Source organism: Myxocyprinus asiaticus, chromosome 10 (genome assembly GCF_019703515.2).
Source record: "Myxocyprinus asiaticus isolate MX2 ecotype Aquarium Trade chromosome 10, UBuf_Myxa_2, whole genome shotgun sequence".
Taxonomy (NCBI): domain Eukaryota; kingdom Metazoa; phylum Chordata; class Actinopteri; order Cypriniformes; family Catostomidae; genus Myxocyprinus; species Myxocyprinus asiaticus.
The window spans coordinates 34,355,852-34,374,766 of NC_059353.1; the positions used below are offsets into that span (position 1 = coordinate 34,355,852).

At 42.7% G+C, this 18,915-nt stretch overlaps 1 protein-coding gene across 6 annotated transcripts in view; it reads left to right on the plus strand.

Moving 5' to 3' along the window:
* Positions 1-18,915, plus strand: part of LOC127446728 (lysine-specific demethylase 6A-like) — an 85,364-nt gene that overhangs the window by 35,619 nt on the left and 30,830 nt on the right. For all 6 annotated transcript variants that reach the window (XM_051707861.1, XM_051707865.1, XM_051707860.1 and 3 more), the window contains 3 exons: positions 5,625-5,679; positions 8,320-8,354; positions 9,885-9,978. In XM_051707861.1, the coding sequence (XP_051563821.1) occupies positions 5,625-5,679; positions 8,320-8,354; positions 9,885-9,978 (184 nt within the window). The remainder of the gene's footprint in view (positions 1-5,624; positions 5,680-8,319; positions 8,355-9,884; positions 9,979-18,915) is intronic.

Sequence of the window (18,915 nt, forward strand, 5' to 3'; positions counted from 1 at the left end):
TTACTGTTAATTTTTCTGCTACATATCCAGTATACTAGTTAATAATAAAGTGTTTCTTAATAAGCTATACATTTATATTGAAATAATGTGTAGTTAGAGGTTTGTGTTTCTTTACATATTAAAGAATACTTCCAATTAGTTCCACACAAAAATGTAAAGATATTCTAAACTGATTATGCAAAAAACCAATCGGCCGATACTGAGATTTCCGATATTGGAATTGGATCGGAAGAGAAAAAATGGTATCGGTGCATCCCTAATTTTAGATATCTGCTGTAACAAAATATTTCTTTAAAACCCTTTCTGCACGTTTCCATAATAAATATGGAATTAATTTTAAAACCAATGAGATAACACAGCTGTAATAAACATTATGTAATATGTCAAGCACATTTTTGGAGTGAGGATAGTTTGTTTTACAGCCCTTAAAGGTGCATTGAGTAATTTGGGGCTAATTTAAAAAGTTTTACATATTAACGAATGAATTGTGTTTTTGTTAAGAGTGATCTGAATTAGAGGTCGACCGATAGTGGATTTTACCGATAACTGATTAATCAACTGATAGTTTTTATAATTGATACAGAATGAAAAAATAACACAAAGTAAAATAGTGCTGAACTTTATTACAAAAATAAACAGTACTGACTGAACCATGAGAATGTATTGTACTTTTTTTAAATTAAATAAATATATATATATATATAATACTGATTCAAATTTTCCACAATGTTTTTATTCAGTACAGTTGTATGTAGAGTAGCAATATTTACAGATAGCAGTGGTATTCGGCTGAATGAAATGTGTCTGTAGATATGCTTGGCTATCCTTAGCGCAGGGTTGTTTGGTGATGCGAAGAGCGTAAAGAACACAATGGAACATACTTATTATCGTGCTTTAGCAGCCGAGACCACATGAAATTCAGTAGCTGTACTGCTGAAGAAGCAAAAAAAGTCTGAAACAAGAAGACAAAGACCAGCGAAGGCAAAACAATTGAGTAAGCATTGGTACGGCATACAAAAGGTGGAAAGATTTGATGACAGAGAAAAACCTGAGTAGTGATGCCAAAGTTGCTTCTTTTTTGTTGGACAGGTAAGAAATTATTAATTGTTTTGACCACTCTCTAAAATGGTGTCAGTGGAATTTACAGAAAACTCAAACAAGTTTCCCTCGAACTTTTTAAAATTACGTGTTTAGTCAACGTATGTTAGTAATGGGCAGTTTTCAGTGGTGTTATCAAACTCAACTGGAAAGCAATGTGTAATTTTATTTTCTTTATTATCACAGCTGTAGTAATGGGGGCCCATCTACCACCACCTCTATGAAAGGGCATACATCTTCATTCGTTTAGTGCAAAGTAGCTTGGCACAGCAATTGTTGTGGATTGTGTAAACCATGACTTTGGTTGCTTGGAAACAAAACAAGTTTGCCAAATACAGTATTCATTGACATGCTAAATGTTATCATAAAAACAATTCTAATCTTTCCTTTACCATGACATTCTATATCGCTAGATAATTTACATTTATTTTATGCTAAGCAGTTCTCTAATAAAGGTAATAACTCTTTATAAATAACATGAAATGTAGATCGTCTCCAAATAGTCTTGATATGAGGGACAATAATAATCTGCCCTTAAAGGTGCACTCAGTAATTCTAATCCAATACACTTTTTGCCAAATTCTGCAAATATCTCCTCACAGTCTGCTAGCTATTTGTTCTGTGGTTGGGCTGAAAAGAAATCTAATATTTGTACACAGCCCTGGCTCTGTAAATGGGACAAAAACAAAGTGAAGCAGACTGATCCACACAACACTACTCCAGCCAATCAGCAACAGGGGGTGGTTCTTGCGCGTGCACAGGATGGGGGGTGGGGGCAGAGCGAGGGGGAAATTCATTAGAAGAGAGAGAGCAAATCTGACTGATGCAAACTTTCTAAACTCCAAGGAGGACGAATGGCTGAGAAACAGACCAAGAGCGAAAGGTCAGACAAATATAAACTAAAAAAGGATTATGATAAATCGAGGTCCAGGAGCCGCGTCAACATCGGCGATGCTTTTCAGCAGTGGAGAGACCTCCGAGAGGTAAAAGGCTTGAAGACTGATGTAGAAGTTGCTCTCTTTCTTCTCAGTAGGTAGGTAACATAAATTTTGCTGTTTCACAACCCATATATGCTGTTGTTGTGATTTTAGTTTTAGTTGCAGGAGAGTTGTGTGTGTGGAGCTGGTGTGCGTAAAATCGTCTTGCGTGCATGAATTTGGGGGGGGCGGAGCTTCCAAAGGAGCACTAAAGGGAGGGGTGTGTTTGTTTTGGCAGTTGAGTTTGAATATCAGCAGTGTGTCTCAGGAATCGCTGAGTGTACCTTTAACTGTAGAAGTCTGTTTGCTTGAATTCTGATGTTTGTGTTTAGGCAAAGCAATTATATTATATTAGTAATAACTTTAGAAATTACCTCAAACTCTGACATTTTCCAGATGCAAATGATATTCCAGAACTGGAGGGGGCAGTTGAGACCATCATGCTGATCCACGTTGATAGATGGCAGGACAGCATCTAACATCACTGTTGTATCGGTACTTAAAGTACACAAAGAAGAGCAATGCTAACGCTAGCTAGAGAACTACTGAATGCCCCTTTAAAACTAGGGATGCACAGATGTATCGGCTGCTGATATTTATTGGCCAGTTATTGACCAAAATAAAACCATCTGCATATCGATAATAAGCCATGAAAAAGGCAGCAGTTCTCTCTTTTAAACTGTCTGCACTCTCTCCCACACAGCCTAGCACTACTCAAACAGACCCACCTCTTTAACCCTTTGGTAAGTGTTTATTATAAGAGACACCACAAGATTATCTTGCTATCTCTGTATTACACTTATTTTTTTTATTTTTTATTTTTTTATTGCCATGCTTTGTTAACGACAGTGTCAAAAGGGACGGCATTGATTGCACTGAAATTAGATTGATGCATATACACCAGTTTTAATTGCTGTTCTGGATTTTGTGTGTAGTTAAAATTGAAAGATTTATGTTAATGCATATCCATAGTTTATCATCATAGCTGCATGTAGAGATGCATGATATATTGATGACCTAATTGGTTGCTGCATTTAAGCTAAAATTGGAAGCAGATGAAATCAAGCTTTTTGTTTTTTATCTTCCATTGCAAACAGTTATGATGAAACGGTTGTACGTTCTCTTGAAGCATGTAATTTCACTTTGTGTGGATGGTATGTTTTTTGTTTTAAAACAGGTTAAACAATATAGATTTATAATATTAATGATAACAAATAGTTATCAGCCAAAATTACCTGCCTACCTACTTGAATGCTTACCTCATCCCACCGTCATGGCAGAAAATGGGGTTACTAGCAGAGAGAGTGAAGCTCAGTTAGTTATAGTTTGAGAATGAAAGCATGTTTGTTCCATTATTAAAACTCTTTTAGCCACACCTGAATCAACTCATGAAAATTGCTTTCACGTCGATCAAACAGACCGAACTCTGACATCAAATGGACTCTGGTCTGCGCCAAACACTCTAGTCTAAAAGCACCCTTATTGTCTGCTGGTATGAAGCAATGAATAGACCACTACCTCTGCATTCATCATCTATTTCTTTCCCATTCACTCCATGTCTTCCTGTCTCTCTGTCCTGGTTTCCTGCAGAGAGCAAGAGCTAACTGCAGGCACATGGTGTGTGCATGTTAAAATGTCTGGAGGTATCGAGTGAGTGTGAGGGAGAGAGAGGAATAAAGAGCAGCATGTCATCTTTCAGCTGCTGCCGGTGCTCTCTCTTGAAAAAGTAATTGGTGTTAGAGAGAGCGAGAGACACTGGTAATCCTGCTGCATTATCTACTAGCCAGTCGAGAGCCATAGAGAAAGAGAGAGCATGTAGAAAGCACAATTGGCCAAGGGAGACCTGCTCTGCGTAAATGGCTTGCTATGGTCAGTAATTCTTGATTTTGTTTGTAAGAAGGTGTCTGTGTGTAGCAGATAGTTGTGCGCGTGCATGTTTTTTGAATGATGGCTGTGGCTTTAAGGGTGAATTGTTGGCGTGGAAGTGCTCTGATTGTTAAATGTTTGACATTTACTGCTAGTTCATGGCAACACACTTGCACTTGGTTACTTATCTTTTCATTGTGCTGAGTTATGAATATGGTATCTGTGTTGGTTATTGTCTGTTCATTGGTTGTTGTATACTGGGCAAGCCGTGAATGATTGTGGACATTTTAATGTCAACCTTCTTATAGTCCCTCAGTCCATTTGTAATGTGTCTTTGAGGTCCATGTGTACATTGTAATGCATGGACACATTCCTCAGTTGTTGCTATGCAGGTGGATGGGTTTTCTCCAGTTACCTTTAGGCAAAGACAGGTTTCAGTGCTTAATTAAAGGGCAGAGGCTTTACTCCAGATTGGAGGTTTTTGGCTCTGTTCCTTGGTAACCTGGATAGCTGGTGTTTTTGTTTTTTTGTTGTTGTTTAAGTCTGGAGTTGTCACTTTAGGTCTTAACTAATGTTGTGATGATTTGTCATGGCTGTTTCCATGACCTGTGCGCATGCCTGTGCATTAATTCACCATAGAACTCTGTAATGTATGAAATTAGCTGTCTCAGTGATGACTGCAAGATCACATACTCTTGACTTTGCTGTTCCCTTGTGTGACATTTAAGAACATTTTCCTCCAAATTCTCATTACCTTCATACATCCAGAGTTTTTGAAATTATTTAACATGAAATACTACCATATATATACACACACACACACACACACACACACACACACACACCGATAAGCCACAACATTAAAACCACCTGCCTAATATTGTGTAGGTCCCCCTCGTGCTGTCAAAACAGCGCCAACCCGCATCTTAGAATAGCATTCAACTCAGGTTATCTGAATTACTGTAGACTTTGTGAGTTCGAACCAGTCTGGCCATTCTCTGTTGACCTCTCTCATCAACAAGGCGTTTTCATCCACAGAACTCCCCCTCACTGGATGTTTTTTGTTTTTGGCACCATTCTGAGTAAATTCTAGAGACTGTTGTGTGTGAAAATCCCAGGAGATCAGCAGTTACAGAAATACTCAAACCAGCCCATCTGGCACCAACAATCATCCATGCGATTATCTAATCAGCAAATTGTGTGGAAGCAGTGCATAAAATCATGCAGATATGGGTCAGGAGCTTCAGTAAATGTTCACATCAACCATCAGAATGGGGGGAAAAAATTATCTCAGTGAATTTGACTATGGCATGATTGTTGGTGCCAGATGGGCTTGTTTGAGTATTTCTGTAACTGTTAGTCAGATCTGTTTTTGATGGCATTATGGTGCTTGACGCAATTAAAATGCAGGTTTGTGTTATACTTTTAGTATTGCTCATTTCGTATTATTAGAGACATTTATTTTTTATTTTTTTATTTATTAAGTATGACTGTGTTGGTTGGAACAGAAACGGCACCTTCACTATAGCCAATGGTAATTTCTTTGTATTGTTCATTATGTAGGTTATTAAATGTGAAAAATCACTTGGGCATGATTAACAGCATCAAGATACTTGGTGCACTGAATCCACAGTGCCATTAACTAAATCCGGTCTAATCAAACTTACATTTGTCTCCTTGCAGCATTTTCAGCTGGCTTTGATTGACTCCACACCCTGCACTTTGTCCAAAGCTGAAAGTAAGTAGCTTCAACTAACTGTTTATTTTAAGTCATCATTTTCAGTATATTTGTATAGCGCTTTTCACAACACACATTATTTCAAAGCAGCTTTACAGAAAATCATGCATTAACAAGCAAGGAGACTGTCTGAACATTTTGTTAATGTGCATTTCTCTCTATAAATTAAGTTAAACATGCAGTAAGCGAGGTACTGATTTAGCTTCCCCACTCCCCATGAACACTTGGATGTAGCCTAATAGCGCATATTTATCTAGGTTATCTAACGTTAGAGCGGGTGTCCATGCTAAGTGGTTAACGATAGGCTACCTACATGTTTCAAATGATAGGCCATGTTTGAGGTTGATGAATGATAGGTGAATGTTTACCTGCAGAGTTTGCATGTCACCTTCTTGGGGTCATCCTTTACCATCTCGAAATGATCCCACACTTTGGATTTCCTGCCCAACATAATTACCGCATGGACCAGCTATGTAAACAATCATGTCTGTCCGTCACTGACTGTGTGAATTCACCACTTCCTGTGGAGTTTTTTTTTCTCTTTCTGCGACCAACCGACCAATCAAAACTTGGTTGACCAAGACTCTTCTCATCGACAAACGTTTGGTCAACAATTAGGGGGTAGCCCTAGTTTTTTGTGGGCAGTGCAAGTCATGGTTTAACATTAGTAAACAAAGTGTTAAGGGCCATTGTTTAAACAAAGATTTTGAATGAACTGTAAGGTTAATGACTAATGTCTTTTGAAGGTCATCCTGGATTAACTGCAGAAGTTCACATAGATACAGTGTCCTTTGTTAGTTGGCTGATGAATACTTTTGTTGGCAAATAATTAAAAGTCTATGGTTTCCATTTTAAGAATGTAGTCCATCATTAGACCAAGGTGATGCAGTTAGAGATCAGTGACATGCATCGCAGTTCAACCGACAGGTCATTTCGGTGAGGTCTATCCTAAGTCCAAGGTTCAGGCAATGGCATATGAAGTATCCCATGTCTTATGGTTGGAGTTGCCATCAGTTCATCCCTTGAAGTCCATCATAATAGACTGAAGTGATGTCTGGCTGGTATCGGCTGCATTTAGTCATCATCACTCAGAGACACGTAGCGGTGGAGTCCGACACCAAGCAGGAACGGAGCTGGATCTGGCCAGCTCTGGTGATATGAATCCTGAGGTTGAGACAGGGAAACAAATAGAAAAATATTAGCATTGATGCCATTCAATTTATTGCAGAGTTATAGATTATGATAAATGTTTCTGGTTCCGGCAGACCTAACTAAAGCAGCCAAATTGTGAATTGATGGATAAATTAGGTGTATGCCTGGCTAAATATATGAGTCTTTAGTCTAGACTTAAACTGAGTGAGTGTGTCTGCATGCCGAACATTGTTAGGTAGACTATTCCATAGTTTAGGAGCCAAATATGAAAAGGATCTACCTCCTTTTGTGGATTTTGATATTCTAGGAACTATTAACAGGCCAGAATTTTGCGATCGTAATGAACGTGACGGAATATAGCGTGGTAGGAGGTCACTTAAGTACAGCGGAGCTAGACCATTCAAAGCTTTGTACATAGTTAACAGAATTTTAAAATTAATACGAAATTTAACAGGTAGCCAGTGTAATGACGATAAAATGGGGCTAATATTATCCTATTTCTTGGTTCTAGTCAGCACTGTGGCTGTTGCATTTTGAACCAATTGAAGTTTATTTATTGAACTTGCAGGGGATCCTCCCAATTATGCATTACAATAATCTAGTCTTGAGGTCATTGAATGCATGAATTAGTTTTTCAGCATCAGCAACAGTGAGCATGTGTCGTAACTTAGCAATATTTCTGAGGTGGAAGAATGCTGTTCTACAAACATTGGAAATGTGATTTTCAAAGGACCGATTGGTATCAAATATAACAAGTTCTCCACTGTAGAAGACGTTGTAACAGTACATCCATCGAGAGTCAAATTATATTTTAGCGGCTTATTTTTTTTTGTTGAGGTTTTTGGTCCAATAATTAGTACCTCTGTTTTGTCGGAATTGAGTAGAAGGAAATTTCTGGCCATCCAGTCTTTAATTTCATTGATACACGCTGCTAATTTGGAGAATTGTGAAATTTCTTTGGGTTTCGAAGAAATATAAAGTTGGGTATCGTCGGCATAACAGTGGAAACTTATTCCACAATTCCTGATAATATCTCCTAAGTCAGTTGCATTTTTATAAAATCATTATTTACAGTCACATTTTGAAGTGGTGAGTGGGTTCTGTACAATAAATTTAGACTGTTCTTTCCCAGAGAGAGGGAGAGGATTTCAAAGGGAAAAGGCAAAGCCTGTCTTCACCGAGTATTTCCTCAGTATGATTTTCCCCCTTGTTGCTATTTCCACCCTGTCTGAGACTAGTTGCCAAGGAAACTGCATGACTGGATTCAGGCATGTGTTGCCCTGCACACTGGCAGTAATGACATGCTTGAAGTGCACTAAGGGCAAGCTAATATTCTTCCCTCCCTGTGCTTGTTCATTCAGAAGCTATTCAAAGCTAAAGCGAAAAACCAGAAGACAAAGAATGCTGTTTAAATGACCTGATATCAGATTTGAATGATCCATCAGAAAAAGATTTACGACATTTCAGTTCCTCTTTTTGTTCCCACAGTTCAGTTCCACATCGCTCATGTATATGAAATTCAGGTGAGTGTTCCCCTTTTCTAACGTTTTTTGAAGTGTGTGTGTGTAATTAATGTAGCGCAGGTACTAATGTTTTTGGGATGTGTTTTATTGGTCCTGTATGATAAAGCACTACAGTGACCTTGGTTCCGGAAGTATATTTCCCATTCATTTTCTCCTTAAAGTAAACACTAAAGTGAATGAAAATCAGGCTGTGAGGGACAGATGCACTGTCTGTTCAGTGTGTTGTACTGTTACTTGGTACCCCTATGAAACACAAATATTTCCAAAAAATGTAGTATCCAAAAAAAAAAGAAACACCGGAAAACATGGGTTGTAAAAAGCTCGTAGTTCTGTCTTCAAAGTTTTATTAATTTGTCAAGAAATCAGTTTCTCTATGGAGAATTTTTACTTCTGGAACTCATCTGTTGAGGTCTATTAATGTTGTAAATGACCGCTTGTAAATGAAACAGGTCATGTGACTGGGCAGTTTTATCTGTCTGGGGGGTTTCTTTTGCACACAGTTTAGTGCTCCTGCCCAAACATATCGACATGAGTGATGGATTTGCTTCTAGGACGCCACCTTGACGCCGTGTGTGTGTGTGTGTGTGTGTGTGTGTGTGTGTGTGTGTGTGTGTGTGTGTGTGTGTGTGTGTGTGTGCGCGCGTGCAGTCAACCAATCACCTCCATCCTTCCATTTTGCATGATCTTTCCTGTAGTCTCTGTGATGAGCCTCAGGCTGTCGTCACCCAGTCAGCGCACTATTAAACCGGGATAGTTTTTATCCAACCTTGTGTTAAATATGCAAAAGTAATTGCAAATGTAAAAACTGTTTTCAAGCAGATTTTCTGAACAATCCCCCCTCTTCCATTGATCAGAAAACGAACAGGACCATGGCTCTGCCTTATAGTATAGTTGTGTCTGCATATTAAGCTGGGATAAAAGGAAGTATTCTAACATTAAAAAAATAACACTACATCTTTAATTGCAGTTTCTCAAACTGCATGCCTGTTTTCTTCATGATTTACAAGGCTGTAAGCAATAACGGCTACACCAACCAGCCAACCAATGCCTCAGTTTTACAATAGGTTGAGTTTGTCCACCACCACACACAGATAAGATTGCTTTTATGTTGTTAGACCTGTGTGTGTTTGGAGTTGTGTTGCTCTGGTCTTTTTACGAGGCTCTGGTGGTCAGCCATCAACTCCACTAAAAATCTGTGTCAAGGTTACTAAGTAAAACAAACACTAATTCTGAGAGGGCTTCTCAAGTTACACTGATACGGAGCATGTCTGTGTTTGTCTCACTTATGTGTAGTCTGGCCTGCCTTGTCCTGTCCTAGACTGACCCTCCCCCTGCATCTGTCTGTGTATTTGTCTCTCTTCTTGTGTGTTAGGCCTGGTCAGTTAAGTCTTTCCTCTCTTCCTGGTCTGCACTTTGAGACTGTTCATTGTGGTCAGTCTGACAGGGCCCTTTGTGTTCACCCGGAGGGGCCATAAAAGCGCTGACCCTTTTGTCTGCTAAAACATCTCTGATCTCTCTGTCTGTCTGCAGAAGAAATACCGCATCGCAAAGGAAGCTTATGAGAGTCTGTTACAAACAGAGAATCTTCCTGCACAGGTGAAAGCAACTACGCTCCAACAATTAGGTGAGTGTTTCTTTTAGTTTTCTCCTGTTTCTGCTGTGCAGGATTCCTACAGTCATGGAAAATATACAGTACTAGAAATCAGTTTGAAATTATGATTTGCAGTTTTTATAAAAATATTTTTTATAAGCCTTGATCCAGGTACCACAAATAAGTCATGAAAATTAATCAGTCAATGTGTGAGAATCCTGGCTTTAGGTTAAACAATTTGTATTCTCTCTCAATACTAAAGTACATTACTTGGATTATTTCTATGCTTGCAATGTGAGTTCAGCCAAGGCAAAGAATGGTATTTGCCCACTTTTCTCACATTTTCTGCAATACTTGTTGGAAAATCTGGACTTCTGTGGAATAAATGTAACTATTGTAAAATGTGTTAAAGCTCAGAGTACTACTGTTTCATTGGTAACTGAAAGCAATATCTAATTGGCCAACATTTGATTTCTGTCTGTTGGCTTCTGCAACCACAAATTCTGTGCAGCCTGTATTATGAGGCATATTTTGAAATGCACATATAGTAAAACCTTTTGAGATTTTTGAATACCTGTTCCAATTTCGCACTTTTCTGTTTAGATCATAAATTTATCAATAGTCACGGTATCCACTGGTCATTAAAAAGTATTAAAAGTCTTAATCAATTTGGTGAAAAATAAGGCCATTAAAAAGTGTTGAAGTCTTAAATTACAATACCCGAAGTATAATTTTTTTGTTTTTGTTTGAACATTTCCCTCCTTGGGTTGTAATGTTGAATGAAAACCTTTCACGCCTTGCAGATAGCAGAGAATAGTGCGGGCGCGTGGTTTTCACGTGTACGTTCAGTGCCAGAGTATTTCTAACAATTCAGTCCACTGTCGGCCATCTTTGGACTGCTCTCTGGAGGCTATTTCCAGTCATGCCAGTGCAGCTCCCATCTACTTGAATGGAGAAAGACCAAAATCTCAAAAACGGTTGGTCAAGACTAGGATCAAAGAACATATTTCAAATCAACAATAAAATCTTACAATACTGGTATCATAAATCGTGATTCTTTACCTCATATTACGTAATGCAATTTTCCCGGCTTGTATAGCTAATGTGCATGCATGTTTTAGAGTTGATTGACAGGTGATGTCTGTATCTAAAAGGTATTTGGCTCTTTTAACTAATGCGGGACTTCCTTTCTACATCCATTGGGTGCTCGCAGCTCCTTGGTTGAGCATTCCAATTTCTCCCATTCATTTTAATAGAAGTGGCCCATCTCTGCTAAATTATCACTGGTTCAATGTACATATGCGCTGGTCCCGTGAGTGCTGCTCCGGGGCTCGAGATATTCCCCATTCAATTTCTCCATTGTCATTTCAACATTAACAGACTGGGCAATTACATGAGAGAAGACATATTTCAGTGTGTACCGGATCTTTCAACATACCCTCAGAGGTTCATTCATGTTTTTTTTTCATGCTCTCCACCTTTTTACTGGGGATCTTACTGGGGAAATGAATGTGGGTGGGACTTTGGCCAGAAGCCATTCTACATCATTCCCTAGCTCTGGCTGCAGTCATTTTAAGACCCTGTTTACAGCTGGTAATAAGACGCATATCGGATGATCCGATCGCAAAGGTCAGCGCTAAATATAGTTGTAAACGGGGTGCAAAATGTTTTTTGATTGGATCACAAAAACACATACAGAGGTAGTCAAAAACCACATCGCATTTGAGGTTTAAAACGGCGTCCTGATGTGTCCCGGACAGTAGCAAAACATCACCTCTCACCAGTCAATCACCCACCGAACAAATGTTTAAACTTACGTGAGGATTTAAAAGGAAATAACCGTCCAATTGGAAAACTTGAAAAAGCAATTATATACCCAAGTATGAGAACTTCACAGCTCTTCCTCAGTGTGTCTGTCTGATTTGAACATGCATTGTGACAAGATGACAAGCACACACATCTGAAGCTGAACTAACACAGGTACTCCACTAAAACAACCAATAATTTTGCTCAATGTTGCGTTTGTGCTTAGATTAAATCTCAACTGCATCTGGGAGAAATAGCACACAGGTTTTGTTTGCGCTTTCTTTGTCTTTATGACTTTTTTGCAGTTAATTATCATTCAGTAACACACTGATATAGTGATTGATGTATGTCCATATGAAATCATACATGCTCTCCTCAAAATCCCAACACCACAACGAAAGAATGAATGGACGTACGCCGCAACAACAGCTGTGTTTACTTGACATCGGAAGTAACGCCCATATTTCTCGATAAGCATCACGGGACGTAGGAAAAAGGTGGATAAGTTGGAGAGAAAGAGCATTGTTCCCTGCTCTGTTTGAATGGCGAGCTACCGCAATCTGTCACACGCACCATTAAAGAGTATAAATACAACATTTATTGTTTGAATTTCGAGATAACAGTGACATTTAAAAAAAAAAAAAAGCTTAAACTATAAAATCGTGTTTCTCCAAAAAAATTACATTTTACTCAAATGATGGAGCGTGACACATTTTGTGCATTTGTAGCTGTAACCGGCGCTGTCCTGTGCTTTCACTCTGTGTTGGTGTGTGTCTGTAGATAATGAGACGAGATGCTGGTGACATAATTTTTCAAGATAAAAGTCCCACATTGAAATAACTCATTTTGAAATTAATACGAATATATGTGTAAAAAGTTAGTAAAATATTTTACAACACAGATTATTTTAGGATATCACACGATATGGTGAAATTACTTTATATTCAAAAGCTTTTTACAAAAAAATACAAATAATTGAAGATGAGTATTAATATCTGCTACATGGATAATGGTAAAACTGTACAACTGTACAAAACTGTCTATATGCAGTTTGGAACAAAAGACATATGTTTTTGATATCTAGAGAATATATCTGATATCTAGTGGAAGCGCTTTCCACCACTGAGGAACAGAGAATATGAATGATCTGAAAAGCAACTTTGTGACACATTGCAACGGAACCATCAGGCGTCGCTCATTCTTAGATCACAGGGAGCAAGAGGGAACATAGACCTGGAGGAGTGAATTAAAGTAAGAGGGTGCTGTTCCATCGGCTGTCCTGAAGGCCAGAGTCAAAGCCAAGTTATTATACAAATCTAAAAACAGTATCACAGAAAAGGAGATGACGGTGTATAACCAGATTTAAAATGAGGAACAATGTAAACTGTTAAACACCACCAAATAAAGGCTCCAAGTCTGCCAAAATAAAAGCTCCAAGTGAAGGTGAAGTAAATACTAAAATATATTACTATTATATAAAAACAAATCTAATCCTCAATTATAATAATTAAATTTTATATTATAATAATAAACTTGAAAGGAACCCACAATGATTAATTATAATATAATTAAATAATATTCAAATGGGTTCCAAAAAAGTTTTGCACATACTGTTAATTCACAAAAATATTTTAGTAAAAATATATGTTGGTAAATGTTACTTTTTATTAGGCCAACTGAATTGCTGTATTGGTGCAAATAAATAAACAGCAACTGATTCACTGCAGGCTTAAGTTCCCTATCTGTCACTCACTCGATGTTGTGTCGATGTAGTGACACTAGGGGTCATCCTTGGGAGCCCGAGACACCTCTGGTCTTTGATAAAAGGCCAGTGAAAATTGACGAGTGGTATTTGCATGCCACTCCCCCGGACATACGGGTATAGAAGGAGCTGGTATGCAACCACTCATTCAGATTTTCTCTTTGGAGCCGAACGGTCATGCTCACTGAGCTGAATTTCTACTGTTCATTCACCTCTGCTGGATCTGACGGCGCATTTCAGTGGCTTTTCCCTCCTCTGCACTGGTGCACTGCAGAGAATGCCACTGGGTGCTTCGGCAGAAATAAGAGAGTATATTTTCTGAAAGCTTTCTCCTCTAAAAGAGGATATTTCTCTAAAAGAGCGGCACACACGGAACGTCTTTTTAAAGACGCGTCTTTTTAAAGATGTCTTTCCGATTGTGTGTTATTCCTGGTTGCGGTCGTTATCTCAACTACGGATGGTCATGATCGCTGTCTTTCGTGTCTGGGCGCGACCTACACGGAGGCAGCGTTCGTGGATGGTTCATGTTCTCACTGCGAGATCATGACCATGGCAACGTTGCGGTCGTGGCTTGCTTTCGTAAGAAATGGGATCCCAATGGGATCACCTCCGCCGGGTATCCCCCGCGGACCTCCCATTCCCCAGCCCTAGTCGGGCTTCCGGATGAGTCCGCCGGCTCGTCTCATGGCGAGTCTGGCCTCCGCTCTCCCCTGAACCCTCGTGGCTCGATGATTGGTTCCTGGGCTCGCGGCGCCGCTCAAAGCAGGCGTGCCCCGCTCCAGTGTCTTTCTTCCCGGAGGTGCACGAGGAGTTGATGAAATCATGGGAGGCAACTTTTACTGCCAGGCCCCGATTCCGCAGTTCCCCTGCCCTCACTACTCTCAATGGCGGGGCGGCCAGGGGCTACAGCGCCGCTGGACAAGCTGCCTCTGCCCTGCACGCCATGGCTCTCCTGCAGGTCCACCAAGCCAAGGTGTTGAAAGAACTGCACGAGGGTAGTTCTGCCTCAGATTTGATGCAGGAACTAAGCTCGGTGACCGACCTCGCTCTCCAAGCGACGAAGGTCACGGCGCGGTCTCTCAGGCGGATGATGGCCACATTAGTGGTCCAGGAGCACCACCTTTGGCTCAACCTGGTCAAGATGGGCGAGGCTGACAAGACATGGTTCCTTGCTGCCCCCATTTCCCAGGCTGGCCTATTCGGCGACACCGTCAAGGACTTTGCCTAGCAGTTCTCGGCGGTGAAGTAGCAGACGGAGGCTATCCGGCACATCCTGCCCCGGCGTGGCTCAAGATTCCGCACCCCGTCTGCTTGTTGCCAAGGGCGTCCCCCTGCGGTGACTGCACCGGCTCCACCGCAGCCCGCCCCTTTGGCCCGGTCCCGGTGTGGAGCCCACCGCAGGAAGCAGACGCCACCCTTCTCGCAGTCGGCCGCTAAGAACCCACGGAGGTCGTCAAAGCACTCCTGAGACGGCGACCCAGGGATGACAAAACCCACTCACCTGGAGCTGGTAAGAAGACCACTCCAACCCCCGGTGGAGGGCCATGTGGAAAATCTTTTGTTGCCTTTTTGTTTGATTTCGCCGCATGCCCAAGTGGCTGCGGTACCCAACAGTTCAGCAAAAGAGCGGTTTCCTTCCTCCCTGGGTCACATACCCGGTGTGCACGGTCGTCATCACGACTACCGTCCATGGGTTTTTCCTTGCAGAAATGGTGCTCCAGCTGTGGTCTTCCCGACCCTGAGCGCCCAGCTGTGGCACACAGTCGCCCCCGATGTTGCAGTCTCCACGGGTTACAAGGACAGGCCTCTTCCTCCCCCATCCCAGGCTGTTCCGGGGGTGGTCACAAGGAGCCAGTTAAGTGCTTCAATGTCCCTAGACTCAGCTCCGCCCCGCCGCGAGGCCCCACCTGCCCCACCAACGTCCGACGACGTTGTCCCCTTGGTCCCCCTTGCACGGAACTTGGATGCGTGGCTTGCGCTTTCCAGTCCGTCGCGATGGCTGATCCGGACCGTCCGACTCGGCTACGCGATTCAGTTCGCCAGGCACCCGCCCATGTTCAGCGGTATCCACTTCACCTTGGTCAAGGACGAAAACGCTGCTACCTTGCGCGCGGAGATCACTACCCTCCTACGGAAGAAACTGTCCCTCCGGCCGAGATGAAGAAGGGGTTTTACAGCCCCTACTTCATCGTACTGAAAAAAGGCTGTGGGTTGCGGCCAAACTTGGACCTGCGAGTACTGAACCAGGCCTTACACAGACTCCTGTTCAAGATGCTGAAACAAACGCATTCTGGCGAGCGTCCGGCATCAAGATTGGTTCGAGGCGGTAGACCTGATGGACACTTACTTCCACGTCTCGATTCTTCCTCAACACAGACCCTTCCTGCGGTTTGCATTCGAGGGTCAGGCGAATCAGTACAAAGTCCTCCCTTTCGGCCTGTCCCTGTCTCCTCGCGTCTTCACGTAGGTCGCAGAGGCAGCCCTTGCCCCGTTAAGGGAGGTGGGTATTCGCATTCTCAACTATCTCGATGACTGGCTAATCCTAGCTCACTCTCGGGACATGTTGTGTGCACACAGGAACTTGGTGCTCACACCTCAGCCGACTAGGGCTTCGGGTCAACTGGGAAAAGAGCAAGCTCCTCCCGGTTCAGAACATCTCTTTCCTCGTTTTGGAGCTGGGCTCAGTCTCTTTGACAGCGCACTTTACGAACAAGCGCGCCCAGTTGGTGCTGGCCTGTTTGAAGGCAGTTCCACTGAAACTTTTTCAGAGGCTCCTGGGGCATAAGGCATCCTCAGCGGTAGCCACCCCACTCGGGTTGATGCATATGAGACCGCTTCAGCACTGGCTTCAGACTCGAGTCCCGAGATGGGCATGGCGCCACGGGACACATTGCGTGGTCATCACGGCGGTCTGTCACCGTCTTTTCAGCCCTTGGACCGACCTCTCGTTTCTATGGGCAGGTGTTCCCCTAGAACTGGTCTCCAGGCGCGTCATGATCATGACAGACACCTCTAAAACGGGCTTGGGTGCTGTTTGCAACGGGCACACAGCCGCCAGCCCCCCAGAGATGCGCAGTTGTATCAGTGCTTTCCTTTCTGCAGGAGAGGTTGGAAGGGAGGCTGTCCCGTTCCACCTTGGTGTACGTTGCCGCCATAACAGCACACCACAATGCAGTCGACGGTAAGTCCTTAGGGAAGCACGATCTGATCATCAGATTCCTAAGAGGCGCCAGGAGGCTGAATCCCTCCAGACCGCGCCTCGTTCCCTCATGGGACCTCTCTGTAGTTCTTCAGGGTCTACAGAGAGCCCCCTTTGAGCCTTTGCAGTCAGCCGAGCTTAAGGCACTCTCCTTGAAGACTGCCCTCCTTACTGCGCTCACTTCCATCAAGAGGGTAGGTGACCTGCAAGCATTCTCTGTCAGCGAAACGTGCCTGGAGTTCGGTCCGGGCTACTCACCTGATCCTGAGACCCCGACCGGGCTATGTGCCCAAGGTTCCCACGACCCCTTTTAGGGACCAGGTAGTGAACCTGCAAGCGCTGCCCCAGGAGGAGGCAGACCCAGCCCTGTTGTTGCTGTGTCCGGTGCGCACTTTATGGATCTATTTGGATCGCACGCAGAGCTTTAGGATCTCTGAGCAGCTCTTTGTCTGTTTTAGTGCACAGTGGAAAGGAAGCGCTGTCTCCAAGCAGAGAATCGCCCACTGGCTCATTGACGCCATAACTATGGCATATCACGCCCAGGACATGCCACTCCCGGTAGGGCTACGAGCCCATTCTACCAGGGGTATAGCGGCCTCCTGGGCCCTGGCCAGGGGTGCCTCTCTAACAGACATTTGCAGAGTAGCAGGCTGGGCAACACCCAACACCGTGGCAAGGTTCTACAACCTCCGGGTGGAACCGGTTTCCTCCCAGGTAGTGGTACGCAATACAAGCGGATAAGCTCAGGATAGCCGGCCAGGTGTATCGCTTGCACATAGCGCCTTCCACCTCTATTTGAGCTGAAGACGTGCACCATTAATTCCCAGTAGGGTTCACAAACTTTGTTCCCTGGTTGACTTCCTCCGAGCCCTGTGGCAGTTGAGTTTTTGGAGGGACTCGCTGCTGGCCCAGTACACGTGCTAACTAAGAGTCCTGTTCTGGGGTAGGTGCTCTGCATGTGGCGGTTCCCTGTAAGACTAACCCCATGCGTTGTATATCTTCCGCTAATTCGTTTCCCTGTTGGAAAACTGCATCTTCCTTGGGCAGAGCCCCTCTGCCCCAGTCTCCATGTTTGTAGTAACTCCTCCCCCATTGGGTAAGATCTACCTTGAAGACGCTCCACATGGTCGGAAAGACCATGTGACGTATTTTTCCACTTAAATATCCCCCCCTCTCTTTGGGCGAGGTGTGGTCTCCGCGGTGTCTTCCCCTTGGGAGGGACACCCCCCAACTAGACCTGGCGGCCCAGTCGGATAATCCCCCTTCTTTTTTAGGGAGTGGAGAAAAAGAAGGGGAAAAGAGGCCATGACTGTGTTAGCCTGTCTCAGTGGAGAGCCCAAGGTGTCTTGGGCTCCCAAGAGTGACCCAAGAACTAGACCAAATCAAATTATATATGCCACATGTGAAACTTTTTACATTATCTGAGCTATATTTTTGCTATATGAAAAAGCTGGCAAATATCTTCGTTCAACCTGAATGTATGGCACTTTACCACTGTTCTAAGACACCACATAACATCATGGTTACTTGTGTAACCTCCATTCCCTGTTGGAGGAAACGAGACGTTGTGTCGATGTAGTGACACTAGGGGTCACTCTTGGGAGCCCAAGACACCTCTGGTCTTTGATAAAAGGCCAATGAAAATTGGCGAGTGGTATTTGCATTCCACTCCCCCGGACATACGGGTATAAAAGGAGCTGGTATGCAACCACTCATTAAGGTTTTATGCTGAGGAGCCGAGACAAGGTCCAGCCATTTCAGCGGGTAGCTCAGCGTTGTGGCAGGAGGGACAACGTCTCGTTCCCTCCATCAGGGAACGGAGGTTACACAAGTAACCATGACGTTATGTGGTGTCTTAGAATAGTGGTAAAGTGCCATACATTCAGGTTGAACAAAGATATTTGCCAGCTTTTTCATATAGCAAAAATATAGCTCAGATAAAGTAAAAAGTTTCACGTGTGGCATGACAGCATATATAATTCGATTTGGTCTAGTTCAAGGAGAAGCTTTTTGGTAATGTCAGTAATGTAGGGCCATTTGTGCTCATGTTTTACGAGAGCCTCAATAAGTGCACTGAAAAAAAATTGGATGTTTATGTAAGATTTTTGGAGTGACATCCCGTCAAGGTACCTTGTGTATAGTAATGAACATAAGCATACGTTATGAACTTAACTACTATAAATATTAAAAATACACACAGTAG